Source organism: Simochromis diagramma, unplaced genomic scaffold, assembly GCF_900408965.1.
Source record: "Simochromis diagramma unplaced genomic scaffold, fSimDia1.1 OVJJ01000389.1, whole genome shotgun sequence".
Classification (NCBI taxonomy): domain Eukaryota; kingdom Metazoa; phylum Chordata; class Actinopteri; order Cichliformes; family Cichlidae; genus Simochromis; species Simochromis diagramma.
In genome coordinates, this window is record NW_024387227.1 from 224,457 (window position 1) to 246,306 (window position 21,850).

Genomic DNA, 21,850 nt, shown 5'->3' on the forward strand with positions numbered 1-21,850 from the left:
GTTTCCACTGATATTAATCCTGTTCAATGACACGTTTCATATCAGTGAATATGTTCTTTAGGACGTCCACTGACATGTTTAAGTGTCCTGCTGGAAATCACTCAAATCATCCATGAAATCCATGAAAAATCCTTTTAGTGTTTCTAACTTCACCCTCTGTCCTCTCTCTCTCTCCATCCTCCTCACTGCTTCTTTCACTGATAATCACACAAACATCGTATTCAGCTACAAAATAACACAATAATATCATCTGATGATCATTATTATAAGAGCAGGATCCATATTTGATATCAGAGTAACACACTGCTTGGTTATGTGCAGTCATCATCAGTGACTGTGGGTCAAACAGAAGCTCTCTGATTGGTTGCTGACCTTGGTCACCTGTCCACTCTCACCTGTTTGTGTTTGCTCTCTCTTTGCTGTCTCCATCCTCTCTCTCCTTTCTCTCCCTCTCTGTCTTTGTACGTCACTCAGGTCCAATGGAAACAGTGACATTTACAAACCAATCAAAGACAAACTGATCCATGTCAGGTTATAACAATATTCAAAGTGAATACAGGCTGCTGCTGGACACAGACAGGTAACATCATTTTGACTTGCTGTCACCTGGATCTGGACTCATAAACACTGAAGCCCTGAACAGGAATACAAATCATTTTCTGCCAACTAGCGACACAGCAGCAGATAATGGCTCAGAAAGCTAAAATGAGCCAATCATTTCTGTGTTTAGTTCCCCTGAAATCAGATCTGATATCAGCAGCTCTGAGTTCATTCATCATTATTGTCCAGTGATGAGATTTCTGCTCCGTTTGGTAACAGTCAGCAGGTTTTTCCTGCGTGTGGACGTGAACAGTCGTACCTGACAGCAGGTAGCAAACAGAGATCATCTTTCCAGCTGGAACTCTTCACTGAGCTGAACTCATTCAAAATGTTCTGGAGTCAAAACAGGAAACAGTCCAAATGTGTGTCTTCACTCTGACTCTGGATCAGATCTCAGTGACAGACTGTGGACATTATGGAAGCCTAAATGTGACACCATCTTCCTCCTTCATCTGCAGATTAAAGCCAAACAAAGATTCTCATTAAAAGTCTGCAGGTCTGAGAGAGACTCAATCGTTGTGTCATGTCAAACACAGTAAGAGGAGCTGAAGCACAGATGTGAAGAGCAGATTCATCAGATTATGACCTCACTCTGTTTTGTCTTCATATACATTCAGTCTGTGTTTATAATGCAGATTTTCTGCTTTTATAATAACACATTTTATATTTTCTATCATCACAGACTGACTCGGTGTCGACTCTCAGAGTCTCACTGTGAAGTTGTGGCCTCAGCTCTGAAGTCCAACCCCTCCCATCTGACAGAGCTGGACATGAGTTGGAACAACCTGCAGGATTCAGCAGTGAAGCTTCTGTGTGCTGGACTGGAGAGTCCAAACTGTCGACTGGAGACTCTGAGGTGAGTTCACTGACTGCGGCTGTTGTTGTTTTTCTATATTTCAGGTCTTTGATTGATGTTTGAAACTTTCTTTAGTTCCTAAATGTTCAGGATGTGTCTGAAGACAAATGTGAAGAAGTTTGAGTGCTTTCAGAAATGTTGTCTTTCCAAACGACTGTACAACAGTTTTTTCCTTTTGGCTCCAAATAGAAGTGACAGACTTGAGCAGGGTTCATTTAAAGGCTGACAGAAGTGGAGTGGTGACGGGGAGATGTTTGACAGGACAGTGTTTCAGCCTCCACAGGTTCATGTTGTGCTCCATCAGTCAGTGAAGATGAAGTCAGTGCTGATGAGGCTGTAGAGTGTGTGAGGGATGTGAATGAGGATGATGAAGATCTGATGATAGCAGATAAAAACAGGCTGTAGAGACTTTGAGCCATACAGGGCACACAGTGTGTGTACAGAACAGCTGAAATCATTATGGAGGCTTCACTGGAATATGGAAGCATCACAGTACAGCTTCAGTGAAGCTTTAAAGTCTCTGATATGAGATGAGAAATGAAGCAGCCAGAGCTTTTTCATGAGTGGAAATTCACTGTGATGTGAGCTGCTGTTACAGCCTCCAGATTAGCCAGCAGCTCATCCTGCTCAACATTTCCTCACCAACTTTAATGGAAGTGTGATGTTTTCAGCTGGAGTGATGGTCAGGGCGGCCTCCCTCTCCTCTTCTTCTCCTCTTCCTCTTTCATTTGTAAAGCCACTTCTGCTGCTTTCATTCATTTGGATGTAATAACTTTAAAAGGCAGATAGTTAGAACTACCAGGAAAAGTTTGTGTGTGTCTGTGTGTGGAGTGAAACTCTGGAACAGAATGGATGTAGAGCTCAAGCAATGTCCAAATATTCATCTGTTTAAATCGAGGTACAAAAAATGTATATTGTCAAGGTACAAAGAGGAATCGAGTGCGTGATTGTTTATCCATGATAGTAAATAATAATATATTCTTTGTATTATTTCTTTCTTTTTTCTTTGTTTATATATAGAATGTTAACAACAAATACTTATATAAACAATTATTTTGTAGAGTTGAAATGGACACTGTTGATATTGTCTTACGCTGTTGTTATTACTGTTATCTCCATTATTAGGAAACAGTAGACCAGAATTAATTCATAAAAGTAAAATTGATGAAGTTACAACTATACAATGGAAGCATACTTCATTGATATTTTCATAGTTAAAATATAAATAATATACGGAGAGGATGTAATGACCATGATGGTGATGACTGTGATATTCAACGGTGGTAACAAAGACTGTTTTATTGATGCTAAATATTTACACTACTGTATGTTGTAATTATGACAATGCGATAATTTCATAACCGTAATTGTATGTCACAAATATTTAAATGTACTGCGCAACTACAAAATTTAAAACTCAGATAAGATTGTAGGGGTGGGAGTTAAAAAGCTTGTCTTCATCCCACTCCTTTTCGAGCTAAACTTGTTTTTTCTTTTTTGTGTAATTGTACATTACAATAACTTTATTATTTGGTTGCTCGAATAAAAGACATTCATTCATTCATTCATTCATTCATTCAGTCCTGTAGCTGAGTTTGGGAGAGACTAACAGCCTCGGCAGCAGAGGGGAGAAAGGCTGTAACACCACCACTTTACTCTGTTCTACCTGTCACATCATTTTATCAGGAAACAAATATGCTCATGTTTTTACTATGTTTGTCTTGAAGATGTAAGAAGATCACATGGTGCTTTTTATTATTGTGTTGGTTTGTTTCCTGTCTCTTGGATGGAGCCCAGCTGTGCGTGGCCCCTGGGCCTGTGGTCAGAGTGTGTGCTGGATAATCCGGCCCAGGATGAGGCCAAACTGACATGGGATGAAATGTCTGTCACATAATTGAGCTTAGTGTAGTTTCATTTCTGCACAATTTAAAAACAACCAAAACTTTGTTCTGTCTTTTCTATGTTATACTGTAGACTTTCTTTGATACTGTGTCCAAAAGGAGCAGCTTTTACTTTGAAGGAGAGCCGTCTCTGTTTCCTCTTCAGGTTGGATGATGGAAGCAAATTAGTGTGTGATGTTCTTTCAGTGTTGCACTTTGTAGACGCTCCCTGAGCACTGGTCTCACAGCCAGCTGCACATAGAGACCAGTGTTGTTAGTCCAGGTCAGAAGATGACTTGTTGGAATGAAAATGAGCTTGTAGTTTGTCTGCTTTAATAATGTGACTGGAAAAAGGTGTTGGACTTCAAATATGTCCATTTCTTTCACACTTCACCTTTAAAAGTGAAGCCTTGTGGTTCCTGGAAGGAAAAACACGACTTTTTCAAGTCTTTGTCCTGTTTTTATGATAAATGTACGACTTTAATGTGAAACATTCAGAGTTTTTTCTCTTGTTGTGTTTGTTTGAAGCTGCTTCCTGTTGGCTTCAGCTGTTTGGAGTTTCCATTTTCTAAACTTCTACATTCTGAACCTTCTTCAGCTCTGAACAGATGATGAAACACTGAATGATTTCAAGCTCACACTTTGTCTAATAAACTTACATCTTTCATTCTTTATACAGATTGATGAGCTGTGGTTTGTCAGAGATCAGCTGTGATTATCTGGCAGCAGCACTGAAGTCCAACCCCTCCCATCTGAGAGAGCTGGAGCTGAGCACCAACAACAAGCTGCAGGATTCAGGAGTGAAGCATCTGTGTGGTTTCCTGGAGAGTCCAGGATGTGGACTTGAAACTCTGAGGTCAGTCAGCATGTTTTAGTTGTGCTGAGATGAATATGATGTGAAAGTTGTGCTGACACTAAACTGCAGACATCAGGCTGATATTATACTGATCCACACTGAGGATCTTCATGGTAAAGTCTGTTTTCTTCTTCTCTGGTTTAGTCCATTGACTGCAGCAGAACAATGTTCACATTTCAAACAGTGAGACTCAACGTATGGCCCGCGGCCCACACGCGGCCTGCCCACCTTTCCTGATTCAGAGAGAGGGGACCCTGATTAACTGTGTAGTGTTCTTCCTCACAGTTCTAAGTATCAGACACAACAATGAATAATCCACAGCTGACTGTCTTTAGCAGGTCAAAGGTCACGGCACACAGCAGACAGTGGGAAATATTATAATTCTGATCATTTATCAGCACATATCCATATGTATAAAAACAAAGCTGACACTGTGAGACTTGATCAGAGGTGTGATCATCACAGCAGAGGCCTTTGTGTCAAAGTCACTGAGGATCAAACAGGAAACAGATGAAGCAGATTTTCCTGTTCTGGCTTTTTATAGCAGATAACCTTCAAAATATTCTGCAGTCGATCAAAAACTGAAGAAAACCATGAATCAACATGTGAACATGACCTGATGCTGCTGAAGTGAAGCAAAGTTACAGAGGTTTGATTACAGACACAGCTGAGAGTTTGTAATCTGTCATCATTTTAAAAGGTTTACATTTCTTCAGTATTGAACAGCAGAAATGAGGCTTTGTTTTGGGAGGCCGACAGCAGTGAACACAACAGCAGACTGGTGCGTAATAAGCAGTGAATAATGCAGAAAACAGATTTTTGAAGGTAAACTGTTCTTGAAGTACACTGAGAGAGAGAGAGCTGTGCAGGAAGTAAAGGTCAAAGTCAGAGAGAATTCATGACGATGTTCATCAAACGTAAAGCGTAGTTTGGATCTTCTTCTGCTGCTGGTTCACTCAGTTTTGGTTGGAGACAGATGAAACCTGCAGCTTCAGGATCTGTGAGCTGTCCACTTTCAGCCCCGACGGCGTGTCCGTGTACGTGCCGTCGAGTGAACGATCCACGCTCTGTGTTTCCATCTTTGTGTGTTTAGCTGCTCTCATTTACTGTTTTATCTGTTTGGTTGTTGTTGAAATACTTTTGGGAGCTTTAACCTGAGATTCTGGCAAAATACATTTATATTAAAAATCGATTCAGGATTGAATGAATCAACATCGCTTTATTCAAATTAAAACCATTTAAATAGGAAAATCCATTTTTTTACACCCGCTGCGCTGCCCTCACGACACGTGACCATGTGAAGCTAGACAGCTAGCGAACAAAATAGACGAGATCTTCCACACAAGGCTTGTTTTTCTTGCTTTTAATGAAGATCCTTTAAAGCCTTACCCTCTCTCTGCGGCTATTGCTTTTTGGCACTGGACATGTAAATGAGCATCCAGTTAAGCTCTCTGTTTCATTGCATTAGCTTCCTTTTCAGCGAAGGCCAGTTGAGCTCGTGCTGCTTGAGCTTTGGCGTAGGCCCTTGCAGCTGCAGAAGTTGTTGATGAGGATGTCCGTTGAGATCGTCTTGTCGATGTTCTGGATTTCTGCGACTTGGTGTCGAATGGCTGAGACCGTTGCTGCATTGTAGCTGGTTGAGTGGCGACGTCTGGTTGCTGTTCACCACCAGCTGCTTCGTCTGGCTCTTCAGCAGCGTAGTCTTTTAGGTAATTTCTTCCTGAGCGTAGGCTCATGTTGCTTAAAGTAGCTCTGTATGCTTGAACCCGCTGAGTAGGCGTCTTTTTACTGTGCTGCCCTCACGACATGTGACCATGTGAAGCTAGACAGCTAGCGAACAAAATAGACGAGATCTTCCACACAAGGCTTGCTTTTCTTGCTTTTAATGAAGATCCTTTAAAGCCTTATCCTCTCTCAAGGCTTCTCCTTGCTATTTCTTATTTGTAACTGAAACATACAGAAAGTGAAAATAAATTGCTAGCTAATACACATCTTAATGAGAAACTTAATGATTAGCCTAGCTTAATATGTGTGTTACATTAGCATCACAGTTCACTCCATGTAAACACATATAAAAGTTATTTCTGAACATATTAATACTCACAAAGACGAACGTTTCCCAAGGCACAAGCGTGTAGGGCACTCTTAGCGTGTACATGAACTCGTTCACTCTTGTAATACTGCCGAAGCACTTTTTACGGCATTAACGGAGAAAATACGTAAATGATAGGTTAATGATCAGTAGTGGTGTGCGGATCGATACTGAAATATTGATTCTTCCGATACCAGTAAATTATGTTCTAGAATCGATTCTCACGTTGAAAAATCGATATTTTAGTACTCTGGGGTAAATTTGTAGTTTTTCCATTAAAGGAACGTAGTGGAAAGAAACTATCATTCGGATCATCTAATTTGGAAGGAACTACTTCCTCTTACGCCTTTCATAGTCGTGTGCGAAATATGGCTGTATAAATGTGTCGCAGCCCCTGGCGTGCACACTCACAACAATGGCTGAGTGTTATATCTTCACTCCGGGTCACTAGTATAACAATGATACTCGGACCACGACGTAACTTGAGGCATTTATTATAACGGCATAACTTAACATGGAGCTAGCCCGAGCGACAGCCTAAAACTTGTTTCCCATAATGCCTCTGGGCATGACCGCTACAGGTCCTGTTATAACCCAAAATACACAACATCTCCTCCCCTCTTACAAAGGATGTACTACGAAATAAACAGGTGATCTACTCACAAACTTCAGTCTTCACTGGCACATGACAGTAATAGCCTCACAAACATTTCACCTCTTATTAACTGTAAGGTTACAACACCAACTCTTTTAATTGCTATCTTGGGGAGTGAGGGTGGACTACCTCAACCTCCCCCATGACCCATGGGGATTATTCTGCCCCGTTCATTTGGGTCAGGTGCCATCTAATAACTCAGACGAACAGGAGGCCGCCGCTCTCTGTTGGGGTATCGGCAGTCTGTGGTAACGTCAGTCTGTGTGCTCTCTTGTGGAGCCTTTGTTCCTGACACCGAAGATGTCTCAGTCTCTCTTACAGTCTCATTTACAGGTGGAACCACTGTTCCTGATGCGGTGGAGTTCTCTACTCGTGTGTGTGAAGGGGCTGCCGAGTCGATGAGTGCATTACCAAGATCTCCGCAAGACCCTCCTGCAGACACTGGTGCGGACCGGAGTAGCTGATCCACGTGTCTTCTCCACACTCCATCGGCCACCTGAACTGTATATGAAACTGGACCAGTTTGAGCAATGACAGTTGCAGGAACCCACTTGTGTACTCCTCGGTAGTTCCTGGCCTGCACTGACTCGCCGGTGCTGAAGACTCTGTCCTTGACCTTTTGACCCCTGTACATGATTTGTTTCTCTTGTTGTTTTTGTACAGTGTCCTTCACAGTTGAGGGTTTCAAAAGATCAAAGGTAGTGCGCAGATCTCTTTTGAACATTGCGTTGGCAGAAGATGTCCTTGTGGTAGCATGTGGACTATTCCGGTAGTTAAGCAGAAACTTGTGCAGTCTCTGATGCAGTGTTCCTTGGCCTTGTGATGTTTTCAGTGCATGTTTCATTGTCTGAACAAACCTTTCTGCAAGACCATTCGTTGCAGGATGGTATGGAGCTGACGTAATGTGCTGCACTCCATTAGCCTGTAGGAAAGCCTCCATTTCCTGTGAAACCAGTTGAGGTCCATTGTTAGAGACTATCTGAGTAGGAGATCCAAACCTGCTGAACATTTCTCCTAGAGCTTCTATGGTCTTTTCAGTGGTGGCTGATTTCATGATGGTCACTTCAGGCCATTTACTGTGTGCATCAACAGCTACAAGAAACATTTTGTCCTCGTATGGACCTGCAAAGTCAATGTGTACCCGATGCCATGGCTCCTGTGGGAACTCCCAGGGATGGAGAGGAGCAAGTGGTGGGTTGTTCCGGACCATCTGACACGAAGAGCAGTTTTTAGCAATCTCCTCAATCTGTTTGTCCATATTTGGCCACCAAAAATAGCTTCTCGCTATTTCCTTCATTCTCACTATTCCACTATGTCCTGCATGCAGTTGCTTCAACAGTTTTGGTCGCAATGACATGGGAATGATGACTCTCCTCCCCCACAGCAAACATCCCGCCTGAACAGAAAGCTCCGCCCGCTTTCCCAGGAAAGCCTTCAGGTCTACACCCTTACTTGCAGGCAGACCCTTAATGATCCAGTCCAGCACTGCTGACAACACAGGGTCATTTCTGGACGCCTTTTTCACCTGCACAGCCGAAACAGGTGCTGTCTCTACCTCCCAGAAGTAGAGGATCTCAACTGTGTCAGAGACGGGTTTTTTTACAGGAAGGGGTAACCTGGACAACCCATCTGCATTGCAATGAGACTCCGATTTGCGATACTTGATGTCATAAGAATGTCCTGACAATATCAACGCCCACCTCTGGAGACGTGAAGCAGCAAGAGATGGAATCCCTGTATAGGGTCCCAGGATGGTTGTGAGAGGCCTATGGTCAGTAAACAGTGTAAACTTCCTACTGTACAGGTACTGGTGGAATTTCCGAACACCGAATACAATGCTCAGCGCCTCTCGTTCCAGCTGAGCATAATTGGACTCTGCTGTGTTTAATGTCCTTGATGCGAATGCAATAGTCTTTCTTCGCCATTTGGGAGAATGTGGGAAATCACTGCCCCCACCCCATAGGGAGAAGCATCACAAGCAAGCTGAATTGGGAACTTGGGATTGAAGTGGGTTAGCACCTCAGATGCAGTCAGTGAATCCTTTGCCTTTTGAAAGGCCTCTTGGCAGCTTGCTGTCCACTCCCATGCTTCTTCCTTGCGTAGCAGGTTGTGCAGTGGTTTCAGGAGTGATGCCAAGTTGGGTATGAACCGTCCGTAGTAGTTCAACAGCCCTAAGAAAGACTTTAACCCTTTAAAACCGGTCAGAGCAGGCACGCTCCGTTTTGCATAACTATTTTTAAATCCCGATAGCACTGCAACCACGTGAGCTAGCGCAATCATTTTTTTTGCATATGAAACCCGAGGAGTTGTACTTACATCTTATGCCATCAGCTTGTCCTAGTTCACAGATTCCTTCCGCATATAGCTTTGCAAAAAATGCATAAAAAGCACTTGCAGGAACAAAAACATAATATTCCAGAAACAGGCTTTGCCGATCCGATCAGCTGTTCATACCACTTCCTACGTCTATCAGCACGAACTATCGCATGTCCGCCATGACCTGCCCGAAACCGGAAGTGACGTCATTTTCGAGGAAATGTAGTTTTTTAGCATCAAGGCCTCATGAGCTTATACTGGTGTTTTTAAAAGTTATGTTTGACTTTATGACTTTCTGTGTCGTTTCTGGGATGCTTAGGACTCATATTGCACTGCTGGAAATAGTTTATTTTGATGCATATGCTGCTTTTTTTGCAAATTTGCAGTATAATATTTATTTTCGTTTTTCCTGCAGTGTATAGAAATTGGTGTATTTCAAAAATAAAACTATGAAGACACTCAAAATAAATTTCCTGTGGTGGGAAACTATTTTGTGCAACTTTTTTGTATTTACAGTTTTGAGGGATAAGCCTCTTAAATTTCTCTAACTAGAAATATATGTTAAAAAACAAAAACGATTTTCAATTTTTTTGTAGTTTATTGCACTTTTTTGCAATTTATGTAATTACTATGCACTTAATGCATGCATATTATTAAAATTTAGGCTGTAATGGTAATATTGATGTATAGCAACTTGAAATGCTCCCAAAAATGGCTCTACAACATGTAAAAATATAATATAAGCTCTGGCGGACTTGGTTCTATGGTAGGTCTTAAAGGGTTAACTGACTGACATTTCATGGTGGGGGTGCATCCACGATTGCTGTGATCTTCGAAGGTGCAGTGTGAAGTCCATTTGCATCAATCACGTGCCCTAGATATTCCACAGATGACTGGAAAAAGTCACATTTCTCCTTACGGACTCTCAATCCGTATTCCTTCAGCCTCTGAAGGGTCGTATCCAAGTTGCGCAGATGCTCTTCATCATCTGCTCCTGTATACAGGATATCATCCAGATAGCATTGCACAGGTAATCCGCTCAGGATTTGATCAATCGCTCGTTGAAACAATGCTGGAGCTGATGTGATGCCAAAAGGCAACCTGCAAAATCTGAAAAGTCCCTTATGTGTGTTAATAGTCAACATGTCACGTGACTGCTCTTCAACGTGCATTTGCAGGTAAGCTTGGTTGAGATCTATTTTGCTGAACTTTTGTCCTCCACTCAGACCAGCAAATAAGTCGTCAATCAGCGGAAGGGGATACTGCTCTGCTGTTAATACAGGATTCACGGATACCTTGAAGTCTCCGCAGATCCGGATTCCGCCGTCCTTTTTAGGAACTGGAACGATGGCCGTGGCCCACTCGCTGGTCGTAACCGGCTCCAGAACACCATTCTTGACCAATGCATCTAAATTAGACTCCACCTTGGGCCGAATGGCGTACGGCACAGGTCTAGCCTTCATAAAGACTGGCTTGGAGTCAGGCTTGAGATGCAGCTTCACTGTAATTTTTTTCATGCTGCCCAGTTCCTCACGAAAAACCTCCTGGTGTTTTCCCAGTATGGCCTGTAGCTGAGAGGAACCATGCGACAGCTTTCTCACTCCTTGCCAGTTGAGTCTGATTGTTTTGAGCCACACACGTCCCATTATAGCAGGGCAGTTCTTCTGCGTAACATACACAGGCAGCTTAGCAGTTTGGCCATTGTATTGAACAGTCACCTCTGCCATTCCTTTCATAGGCACTCGATGTCCAGTATATCCTTTAAATACTGTGTCGGAGGGTTTGAGTGGAAGGTGCTTCAGACATGTCCTATAGACATTATATGACACTAGTGATGCTTTTGACCCAGTGTCAATCTGCATTTTTACAACATGTCCCTCCAGTTTGGGCTTGACCCAAAAGCCGTCTGAGGTTTCATCCACCTTCAGTATTCGCACAGTATTTATTGCAGACAACACTTCTTCATCTGAGGAGTCATTTGCTCTATCCTCATGAAGCTTAACTGTGTGAACATGTCTTTCTTTTTTGAATCTTGCAGTGCCTCTTTTATTTCCAGGCTTTGAGTCCTTATCCTTGCACCTTTTGTTCCTGCATGCCCGTGCTACATGACCTTTTTTTCCACAGTTGTTGCAATCCATTTCTTTGCACCAGCAATCACTAGCAAGGTGTCCTAACTTGCCACAGCGGAAGCATGGTCCCTGTGCATTTGCTTTACCATTGTCTAGTTTGTGTACTCTGTCTGTAGCATGTAGCGCATGGGCTTCTTTTGATGCCATTTCCATGGTCACACTGATATTAATTGCCTTCTCAAGAGTCAAGTCACTTTCCGTGAGCAATTTCTTCTGTGCAGCTTCATTTCTTAAACCACACACGAGTCTGTCTCTTAATGTGTCATTTAAAACATCTTTAAACTCACAGTGTTCAGCTAATTTGCGTAACGATGCAACGAACATTGTGACAGACTCACCCTCTTCTTGGTTTCGCTTGTGAAACCTGAACCGTTCAGCGATCACGAGGGGCTTGGGCGAGAAGTGTTTGGTCAGTGTGTCCACGATCTCTGTGAAACTTTTATTGCCTGGCTTTGCTGGCTGTAGCAGGCTCCTTAGCAGGGTAAAAGTCTTTGGGCCTATCACACTCAAAAAAATGGGCACCAGTTTAGCATCCTGTATGTCGTTAGCCGCAACGAAATATCCAAAACGCTCCGTATATGAGCTCCATTGCTCCGTGCTTTCGTTGAAGGGACCGATAGGGCCAGTAACTCCAGCCATTACTCGGCTCCTGGTTGAATGGCACTCTTCCCCTCACAACTGTTCCTTTTCGTAATGTCTCTTTTTTCCGTTTATGTTTTGGTTAGCGTCACTTACGGAGTCTGCCTTCGTCGTCCTGTCCGTTGTACATTCCTCCCTCCGGCGCCGTCTAACACCAAGTCAGTACGAGGCATCAGCAGGAAAAAAAAAGTGTAAAACTCCAAGCGGACTGCAGCGTCGGTCCAGACGTCCTCGTCGCCACTTTTGTTATATCTTCACTCCGGGTCACTAGTATAACAATGATACTCGGACCACGACGTAACTTGAGGCATTTATTATAACGGCATAACTTAACATGGAGCTAGCCCGAGCGACAGCCTAAAACTTGTTTCCCATAATGCCTCTGGGCATGACCGCTACGGGTCCTATTATAACCCAAAATACACAACACTGAGCGTAAACTGAGTCATGTATGGACGTATTTTACCTCCACAAACAGCCAAGACGCGGTTTGTGATACATGTGACAAGACAGTGAGATGTTGTGGCGACACAAACACCTCAGAGTAAATCATATCACAGAATATGACGAGCTTATGTTGAGGCAAACTGAAGAGGAGGAGAGGGACAGGTGCTGCTGGGGCGAGACAGAAGTCTCTCGCTGAGTCCTTTAGTGCTGCAGGCAGGCAACGTGCTGAAATGGCCAGAACTTCAGGTTTTTCATTTCTATATGATTATTCTGCATTATTAAGCAATAAGAACAAGTAGTCTGATGTCCTGTAATTATTATGAAGCTATATTATTATATTATTATTACAATTACATAATACAATTATATATTGTGTTATGAAATGCAAAGAAACATTAACTTGTTGTACAAACTATCGGTATCGGATCAGTATCGTCGATACCTCCCTGAATTTTGCTTGGTATCGGATTGAAAAGGAAATCAGTGGTATCGCACATCACTAATGATCAGAGCGCTCCCTCGCTCCCATTCCCGCACATACAATACAAAGATCGCTTGTGATAACGATGTCTCACTCTGAGCAGATTTCGAACCCAGACATTTTAACTGTTTTTGGCATGAATCACATAATATTTCTTAACTTTGAACTTATTTATCACCTTGCTTATGTAACTTAATCAGACTATGCACTAACTACTGACTTTTGACCAAAAGACATAACACCCGCCTCTAATGCTGGGTAATGTCACCTGGTCCATGTGCAGCTGGCTGTGAGGCTCAGGGAGCGTCTACAAAGTGCAACACTGAAAGAACATCATCCATAAATATTGAGTAATAACTGGACTCTCATACAGCGAGACTCAAATACAAGCAAATTAGTGTGTGATGTTCTTTCAGTGTTGCACTTTGTAGACGCTCCCTGAGCACTGGTCTCACAGCCAGCTGCACATAGAGACCAGTGTTGTTAGTCCAGGTCAGAAGATGACTTGTTGGAATGAAAATGAGCTTGTAGTTTGTCTGCTTTAATAATGTGACTGGAAAAAGGTGTTGGACTTCAAATATGTCCATTTCTTTCACACTTCACCTTTAAAAGTGAAGCCTTGTGGTTCCTGGAAGGAAAAACACGACTTTTTCAAGTCTTTGTCCTGTTTTTATGATAAATGTACGACTTTAATGTGAAACATTCAGAGTTTTTTCTCTTGTTGTGTTTGTTTGAAGCTGCTTCCTGTTGGCTTCAGCTGTTTGGAGTTTCCATTTTCTAAACTTCTACATTCTGAACCTTCTTCAGCTCTGAACAGATGATGAAACACTGAATGATTTCAAGCTCACACTTTGTCTAACACTTACATCTTTCAATCTTTATACAGATTGTGGGGCTGTGGTTTGTCAGAGATCAGCTGTGATTATCTGGCAGCAGCACTGAAGTCCAACCCCTCCCATCTGAGAGAGCTGGACCTGAGTAACAACAACAACCTGCAGGATTCAGGAGTGAAGCATCTGTGTGGTTTCCTGGAGAGTCCAGGATGTGGACTTGAAACTCTGAGGTCAGTCAGCATGTTTTAGTTGTGCTGAGATGAATATGATGTGAAAGTTGTGCTGACACTAAACTGCAGACATCAGGCTGATATTATACTGATCCACACTGAGGATCTTCATGGTAAAGTCTGTTTTCTTCTTCTCTGGTTTAGTCCATTGACTGCAGCAGAACAATGTTCACATTTCAAACCTTCAAAGAAGAAGAAAAATCCTCCACTGGATAATTCACTGTGAAACTCTCCAACTCTTCATTCCACCTTAAAGTCTGTCTGACACTGAAATCCAAAGCAAAATGTGCGTTTGCTTTACAGACAGCAGTCCAACACAAACATACACACATCATCCAAAACACAGTCCAACATCCAAATCTCCTCCACTGCCAGCATGAATGATGGGAAAGAGAAGGAGGAATACTCTGACATTCAGGGTTAGAATGAGTTTCATAAAGCAGACTGTGAAGATCAAAGCTGCATTAGAAAGCTTACATGAATGAATGAGTGGACAGAAGTGGACAGAGATCATCTGAAGCACTTCAAAGGCTTTAAATCAGCACATTTCTCTTTATTCTTTATCAACTCTGTTAGTTTCTCTCAGTTTTCTGTGGAATGAAGCTAACAGCAGGCTAATAAGATGCTGACCAATAGGTTTCTATTAAAGGTTGTAATTTGTATATGAAAAAGTGCTTTGGCTCAGCAGGGAGCAGCTTACAGGTAGAATACAGCTGCTGGATGGGATTAGCATGTCATAGCTATCTACCAAACTGCTAACTGGGGAATTTCAGGCCATCTATGAATCATTTTTGCTAACTGTTTATTCAGCTTTGGCTCACAGGGCTGCAGCCTGTGCCCTAGCTGTCATAGGGTAAGAGGTTTGGTCCACCTGCATAGGTGAGCAGTCCATCACAGGGCCAACAGAGAGAGACAGAGAAGCACTCTCTCACATCCACACCTACAGCCAATTTAGAAGCACCAATGAACCTAAGCAGCATTTCATTGGACTGTGGGAGAACATCCAACCTCCACAGAAAGGCCAACAAGCTTCAACCTACAACCTTCTTGCTTTAAGGCACTAGTGCTAACCACTTTTCCCCATTTCAGCCCAAATCCTGCATCTTCCTGTTTCTGACTCCAGGCCAGCTCCACTAACACTTTCTCATCAGACACTGTCACCTAGTGGAGGAAGTCTTAGTTCCATTTGAAGCTTCAGATTACAGTTAGTTCCTTTACAAAGAGGTGGAGGTGGTGGGGCCACAGCACCATCATCACTGAGTGCCATAGGACACTTAACCTTTGTTTCCATATGCTGGGAACTTCCTGTTGTTCCAAGGAGGACTGGAAAATGTGTGAAAATCTCCCAGTCAGTTCCTCACAGCACACTTCAATCATTTCCCTCCCACAGCATCAGGACCAGGGCTTTTTCTCTCTTTGGTCCCACTAAGAGATTTCCACACAAACACCTCATCAGTGGGACTCTCAGAGCTACCAGCCCTTTGCTACAATCACAAAGCTCTTCATTGAAATCAATGATATCAAAGCTGGAATCAAATGAGTCCAAGTCTTCTGCTGATTCAGCATCACATTCATCTTTGCTCCTTGTTCTGCATCCCCACCATGGACTTCATTCCTTTCCAAGCCAGCCTTGAGTGTCCTTTATTCAGCTCATCCTCTGCTTTACTTTTACACCTGATTTTAGCTGCTTTATCTCTCTTTCAACAAGTTTCTGTGCCTCAATCTTTTTCTTCTCTCCCTCATAACAAGACAGCTTCTTCTGCCTGAGAACATGTTGGAGTGATTTACTAATCCAGGGCTGCTTATTGAGAAAATACTTCCTGTTTCAAAGTTATCCCCATTTTTCCCAGAAAGAAATGTAAGTAGAAATCGATGATCTAAGTGAGAACATGAGCCTTTAAAAAGTCCCAGTGGGTGTAGTCAAAGCAGTCCCTCAGTCCCAGTATAGAGTCTTTGGTCCAGACTGGAACAACTGTGTGCCCAGTTTGAGCTCTCTTCAGTGCTGTGACCTGACAGACCCAGAGGGGCCATCACATCACATTTAGAAGCTCCCCTAATGGAGCCACAACACATGTCCAACACTTAGTCTGTCTTGTTGGACCAACTGGAAGAAATGATTCAAGGACTTAGTCACAGAACAGAGATTCAAATCTCCACAATCCAACTGGCTGCATCAGGACATATAGTCTGAAACTCTGCACAGTTTCCTGTTTGAAGCTGCTTCCTGTTGGCTTCAGCTGTTTGGAGTTTCCATTTTCTAAACTTCTACATTCTGAACCTTCTTCAGCTCTGAACAGATGATGAAACACTGAATGATTTCAAGCACACACTTTGTCTAATAAACTTACATCTTTCATTCTTTATACAGATTGATGGACTGTGGTTTGTCAGAGATCAGCTGTGATTATCTGGCAGCAGCACTGAAGTCCAACCCCTCCCATCTGAGACAGCTGTACATGTGGGACAACAAGCTGCAGGATCCAGATGTGAAGCAGCTGTCTGATCTTCAGCAGAGTCCAGACTACAGACTGGAGACTCTGGTGTAAGTAGAGTGATGGAGTGAGTGGGTGGTGCTGTCAGCAGTATTGTACTAAACACAGTCAGTATGAAACAAAGATCCAGTGTTTCCTGTAAAGCTGCAGCTTCTCAGTGAAGCTGTGAGAGGAGAATGGTGACAGGCTTCAGGATTGGACACAAACACTTCCTGTTTCTGACCTTTATGGTCACCATAGTAACGGCTGACATGCTCTGATCAAACGCTGTCAACAGCCAATCAGCTCTCTGAACAAAGCAGCACGCAGACCAATGACTGCATTCATTTCCAAGTTTAAAGCAGTGAAGAACACAGTCTGTAGGTGAGGAAGAATTTAGTGAGAGCAGATGTTTGGATGGAATTCCTCCAGTTAACAGCTGGAACCGTCCATCTGGATTGTTGGGCTTGTTGTTGGGGTTCCTACAGAGCTCAGAGTGGACACACCAAGGTTCTTCTAATGAATGAAAGTCCAAACTCAAACTAGGAGGGAAAAACATTTTCATCAACTTCAATAAAAATCCAAAGATTAGAAAAAGTGAAGCAACAATGAGTCCTAGTACAGTCCCAGCACTGAAGTCCCTGCTGCTCTTTATACTGGATGTGCTGCATCACTGACTGACAGCTGATGAAGAGTCTCTGGAAACACTCGTTTATCTCCTCTGCTCTTCCTTCTTCTCTCTGCAGGTGGAGCTGATGATGGTAAACAGGACGGTGTGTGTGCTGAGAGAGGAGGAGCTGTGTCCTGATGATCCAGAGAGGTTGAAGCAGCAGCAGCTTGTGTGTAGAGACGCTCTGACTGGGCCATGTTACTGGGAGGTGGAGAGGAGAGCTTCATCCAGCAGTGACTGACAGAGGAATGAGAAGAAGTGCAGATGACTGTCAGTGCTGCAGAGTGAACTTCTCTGAGAACAGCTCCACTGTCAGACACAATGTAGAGTCCAGCATCATCCCTGTGTGTCCCTCTGGATCTGACAGAGGATCATCAGTGTATCTGGACTGCTCTGCTGCTGCTCTGTCCTTCTACAGTCTCTGCACAGTCTCTGTCTGACTCTGGCTTCAGACCCTCCTGGATCAAACTCACCTGGAAAGACTTTCAAACATCACTCAATAGATTTGAATACAGAATATATTTGATATATACTGTAGATGTACTGTAGAGTTGCAGTTTGTCACTTGTAAATACAGTCTGTGAGCAGCTGTGAGCTGAAAGATCTTTCTAGAAGCACGAAATGTTTTCACTCTTCTGTTGCTTTTTCATATATTTCCACAACATTAATATTGATCCCACCTGTCTCACCTGTTTCATGCTTTTATACATAATAACAGGACACGTGTGATCTGAGCGCTGCTGTGGTTGCTGTGCTGCACGTCTTCATTTAGATAACAGAGACATCTAGTGGTTCAGAGGGAGAACTGCAGGAGGTGGAGCTGTGTTTTAGCATGGAAAACTTTTTATCTTTTAGGCGCAGATACAAATATGACAAGTATCAGTGTGAGATACAAAAGGTCACATCAGTCAGCAGAGGGAACAGTGATCACACAGCAATGTAAGAATAGAAACATAACAGTGAATCTGGACATGTATACAGATGGAAGCAAACAAACAGGATGTAACACTACATTAAAGCCACAAATGGGAAGAAAACAAAGCCAAAGGAAAATATATTTGATCTCAGGAATCCAAATCAGATGCTTTAGAGCAGGGGTCGGCAACCCTGGGCACGCGTGTCACAGCTAGCACGTGAAGGGTTAACTGTAGTGATGGTAAATTCGATTTTTTTTTTACTGAATCAAGTTTTAATGAGTCACTCACCAAAGTGAATCGGGTTTCTTGAGCCATTTGAGTCAGTTGACCAGAGAGTGCAAAAATGTATATTTTCAGTCAAACTTAATTTGTTTCTCTTTTAATGTAAATCCTACTGCTAAGATGAATGAATGTAAAAGAAAACAACTATTTTCTTTAGAGCAAAAAAGAGCAAAAAAATCTAAAGGGAACTTTTATTTATTTTTATTTTATTGGTATTTTCCTTAAATGTTTCAAATATATATTTTCTCATCAAATTGTCCACTGAGCTGTGAGCCAGGGGGCAGTAAAGTACCTTAATATTGGTTGCCAACCAAGAAGAAGAAGAAGAAGCTGTGAGCTGTGAGTGAGTCAGTTATTCGTTCAACTCGTTTGAGCTGTTAGCAAGGAGCAATGTTCCATCTAAGCTGCGCACGTACGCAATTGCACGCTGCTGGCACGGTCTCTGCGCACAGAAAATCTGTGTTGCGCACAAAAAAAATCTAACCTGATTTGGAATTAAATTGAATACTTTAACAATTCTGTTTTGCAGTGTTAGTCAGTAAGTGACTGGCTGCTCCCATATGGGAATGATGCCACCTTATCCCATAGTCCAGCTAATGATGCGATTTACATTCGTATATACGCAGCTAATCAACGTTGTTGACAGGCTATGACAGCGTCCTTATGTGCCGACACCGGTGTTTTAGCCAGCAAAGCGGCGTGGCTGATGTGGAGTAAAGCCACGTTAATGACAACGTGTATAAACATTGGAGATGTGAGCAGGACAGATGGAACAATTGACAGAAAAAGTGTGGACTTTATACCAGTTTTTAAATTGTGTTGATCGGCCACGTAAAACCAGAGTTATGATAAAAATATGCAATGTTTGGTTTTCTTCCTGAATATTAGCGTTATTTATATTTACTGTGGGAAGAAACGGTAAAAACTGCATTTTATAAGATAAAACAAACTCCACCCCCCTTTCCTAGTCATCCAAAAAAGTACCATGTCGACCAATCAAAAAATGATATGGCAACGTGGCATCTAGTTGTTAAGAAACGGGGGGAAGTTTTAGGAGTGATGGCGGTGCTTTGATATGTGAGAGATTTGAGACGTTTAGGGCAAATCTTGTGTGTCAGAACAATGAGGCGACTGCTGAATGTTACAGGTGTTACAGGAGTGATACATCTCCTGTTGTCAGGCCTGCAGGTATCAGGCTGTTGTTCTCCTTTATCTCATAGTGGACAGAAATTATGTTTTGGAGTGGCACAAATAATTTGTGTGGCATCAGACTTGATGCAGAACAGCTGATTGTTCTGTAAATAGTTTGAAATGTTTATTTAAAAACACCTTGACTGCATTTAAAAAAATAGCTGCAAAAAAACTTTGTTGTTTTTCTCAAACTGAGTTACTTTTTTTAAAGAAGTAACTATATAATTAATTGCCCAGCATTGGTCATTACATACTATATTTTGCAGACAGAGAGCTACAGGACTCTCTCCCAGACCACAGACTCATAATAGAAATCAGAGCTTTTTTTAAAAAAGAAAGAAAGTTGTGTTTTCAAAATTGGAGTTCAAGTTATTTTTACTTCCAATAGTGTTAACATACTACACAGGTCATGAACAAGATTTTTTTTACATTTTCATTGTAAATGGGTTAAAGCAGTTAATTAAAAGTAGTCTAACATAAATGTAAATGCTGTAATTTTATTATTTTAATAAACCATGTAACTTGGATGGATTAGATGGTGGCGTGACCACAGTGCACACGTCTGATGTCAGTCACAGTGGCCCAAGGGACCGCTCAGTGAGTCTGTGTGTTTGCTCTGACACGTGAAAAATTAGAAGGAACATTGAATCAATGAATGAATGAATCAAGGCTTTATTGGCCACATGCAGGTTGCCCCGCAGTAGAATAGAACCCCCCCCCCCCCCCCCCCCCCCCCCCGACTTACACACACAACATAGACATCACATGGGAATACAGGTCGGAGATCAGCAGCGTTACAGGAAAACACTGAAAAAGTACACAACAATGGGAAAGTAGAAGAGGAAAAAGAGACCCATACTCATGCTGGGCACCTATGGGAGGACAGCATGAGAACAGGAAACAAAAAAAAACTCTGCACAGAGAGCACATAAATGTCCACAGTACAACATTGGAGCACGTGACATGCCACAGGGTTGGGTAGGGGGTGAGGAGTAATCCGAAGGAAACAAAGCAGTCATCCTGCACAGCGCTACCATTTCAGCGCGGCACACAGACCCGCCATCTTCCCCCACAGGAAAAGAGCATTGAAGGCGTTTGGAAAGGGAGGGGGATGAGTGCGTGCTTATCAGTGTAAGTGTATGTGTATGCGTGTCCAGAGTTCAGCTGAGACAGTGTCCTCCGCCCTATCAGGCTAAGTAAATAGTCTGTCAGCCAACCCAAGTGGCCTTCCATAGAATGGGAAGAATAGTCAACACACAGTCGTTATCAGGGAGTTTTTGTTCGGCTCCAGCCTTGGACCCGCAGCTGGTGCCGTGGTGTTCGCATGTTGATGTTGTTGATTTTTATTTTATGCGAGCAGCTCAGGAGAATTTCAAAGCTGTTCTTTAACACTCCGACACTGGTCTCTCAATCTCCCGTTGGAGAACCGCGAGTCTCCCCAAGATGGTATCAAACTTCCGTTCCGTGGTGTTGTCATCCTTTTGATTCTGAGACCCCACAACTGCAGTGAGCCATTCTACGATGTGATCCAACTTTCGCTCAAGGGTCTCATTTTGAGCAGGCCTCTCTTTGATGTATCCAAATATACGCTCAATGGTGTTATTTTGAGTCTTCACAGTAGCTGTAAGCGTCTCCAAGGTGTTAACCATGCTCGTTGTGAGAGGTCGCGTCTTGTCCCATCGCTTCAATTCCAGCGGGCAGCCTTGGGAGGTTTGAACAGCCGGTTCCGCTCTCTTAATTCTCCGATAAGCCAGGGCCAAGCCCTGGAGGACTAGAGAGAGAGGCCAGGAGGATTAGAGAGTCCTGAGTGATTCGCTTATGCTATGATTCAGCACAGCAACTGAGGGGGTGAGTAACTCAAATGTGCTGTTAGCATGTTAGCTGAGCGATGCTACTGTGAACCCAGGAGCTATTGTCTTGATGTGAGCTTCTACTCAGGGTTTTTTCTTCCAGTTCAGAGCAGGAATGTTTTTGTTAATAAACTGGCTGTTGTTTTTTCCCCCACAATTTTAATTATAAGCTAGATATATTTCTACTAATGGAATTAGTTTGCTAACAGCAACAGGGATGAGTCAGTGAGTCAGTTGCGCTTGTGAATCATGATTTACGAGTCAGTAAAGTGATTCTCGAGTATTGAACGATTCGTTCACGAATCGAACATCACTAGTTAACTGATGGCACGACCATAGCTGGACTGGCCATCGGGCATACCGATGGTGATTTTTCATTTTTATGGGCTGATGATGTTTTTTTTATTTTTTTATTTTTTTGTAACGATATAAACCAGCGGTCTCCAACCTTTTTT

General features: G+C 42.7%; 1 protein-coding gene across 1 annotated transcript in view; it reads left to right on the forward strand.

Annotated features, from left to right (window-relative positions):
* LOC120746715 (ribonuclease inhibitor-like) overlaps positions 1-17,371 on the forward strand; it is a 42,167-nt gene extending 24,796 nt beyond the window's left edge. Inside the window, exons 4-8 of the mRNA XM_040052158.1 lie at positions 1,283-1,456; positions 4,016-4,192; positions 13,838-14,014; positions 16,383-16,556; positions 17,232-17,371. Of these exons, the coding sequence (XP_039908092.1) occupies positions 1,283-1,456; positions 4,016-4,192; positions 13,838-14,014; positions 16,383-16,556; positions 17,232-17,241 (712 nt within the window). The 3' untranslated portion in view covers positions 17,242-17,371. The remainder of the gene's footprint in view (positions 1-1,282; positions 1,457-4,015; positions 4,193-13,837; positions 14,015-16,382; positions 16,557-17,231) is intronic.
* The last annotated feature ends 4,479 nt before the right edge of the window (positions 17,372-21,850 follow it).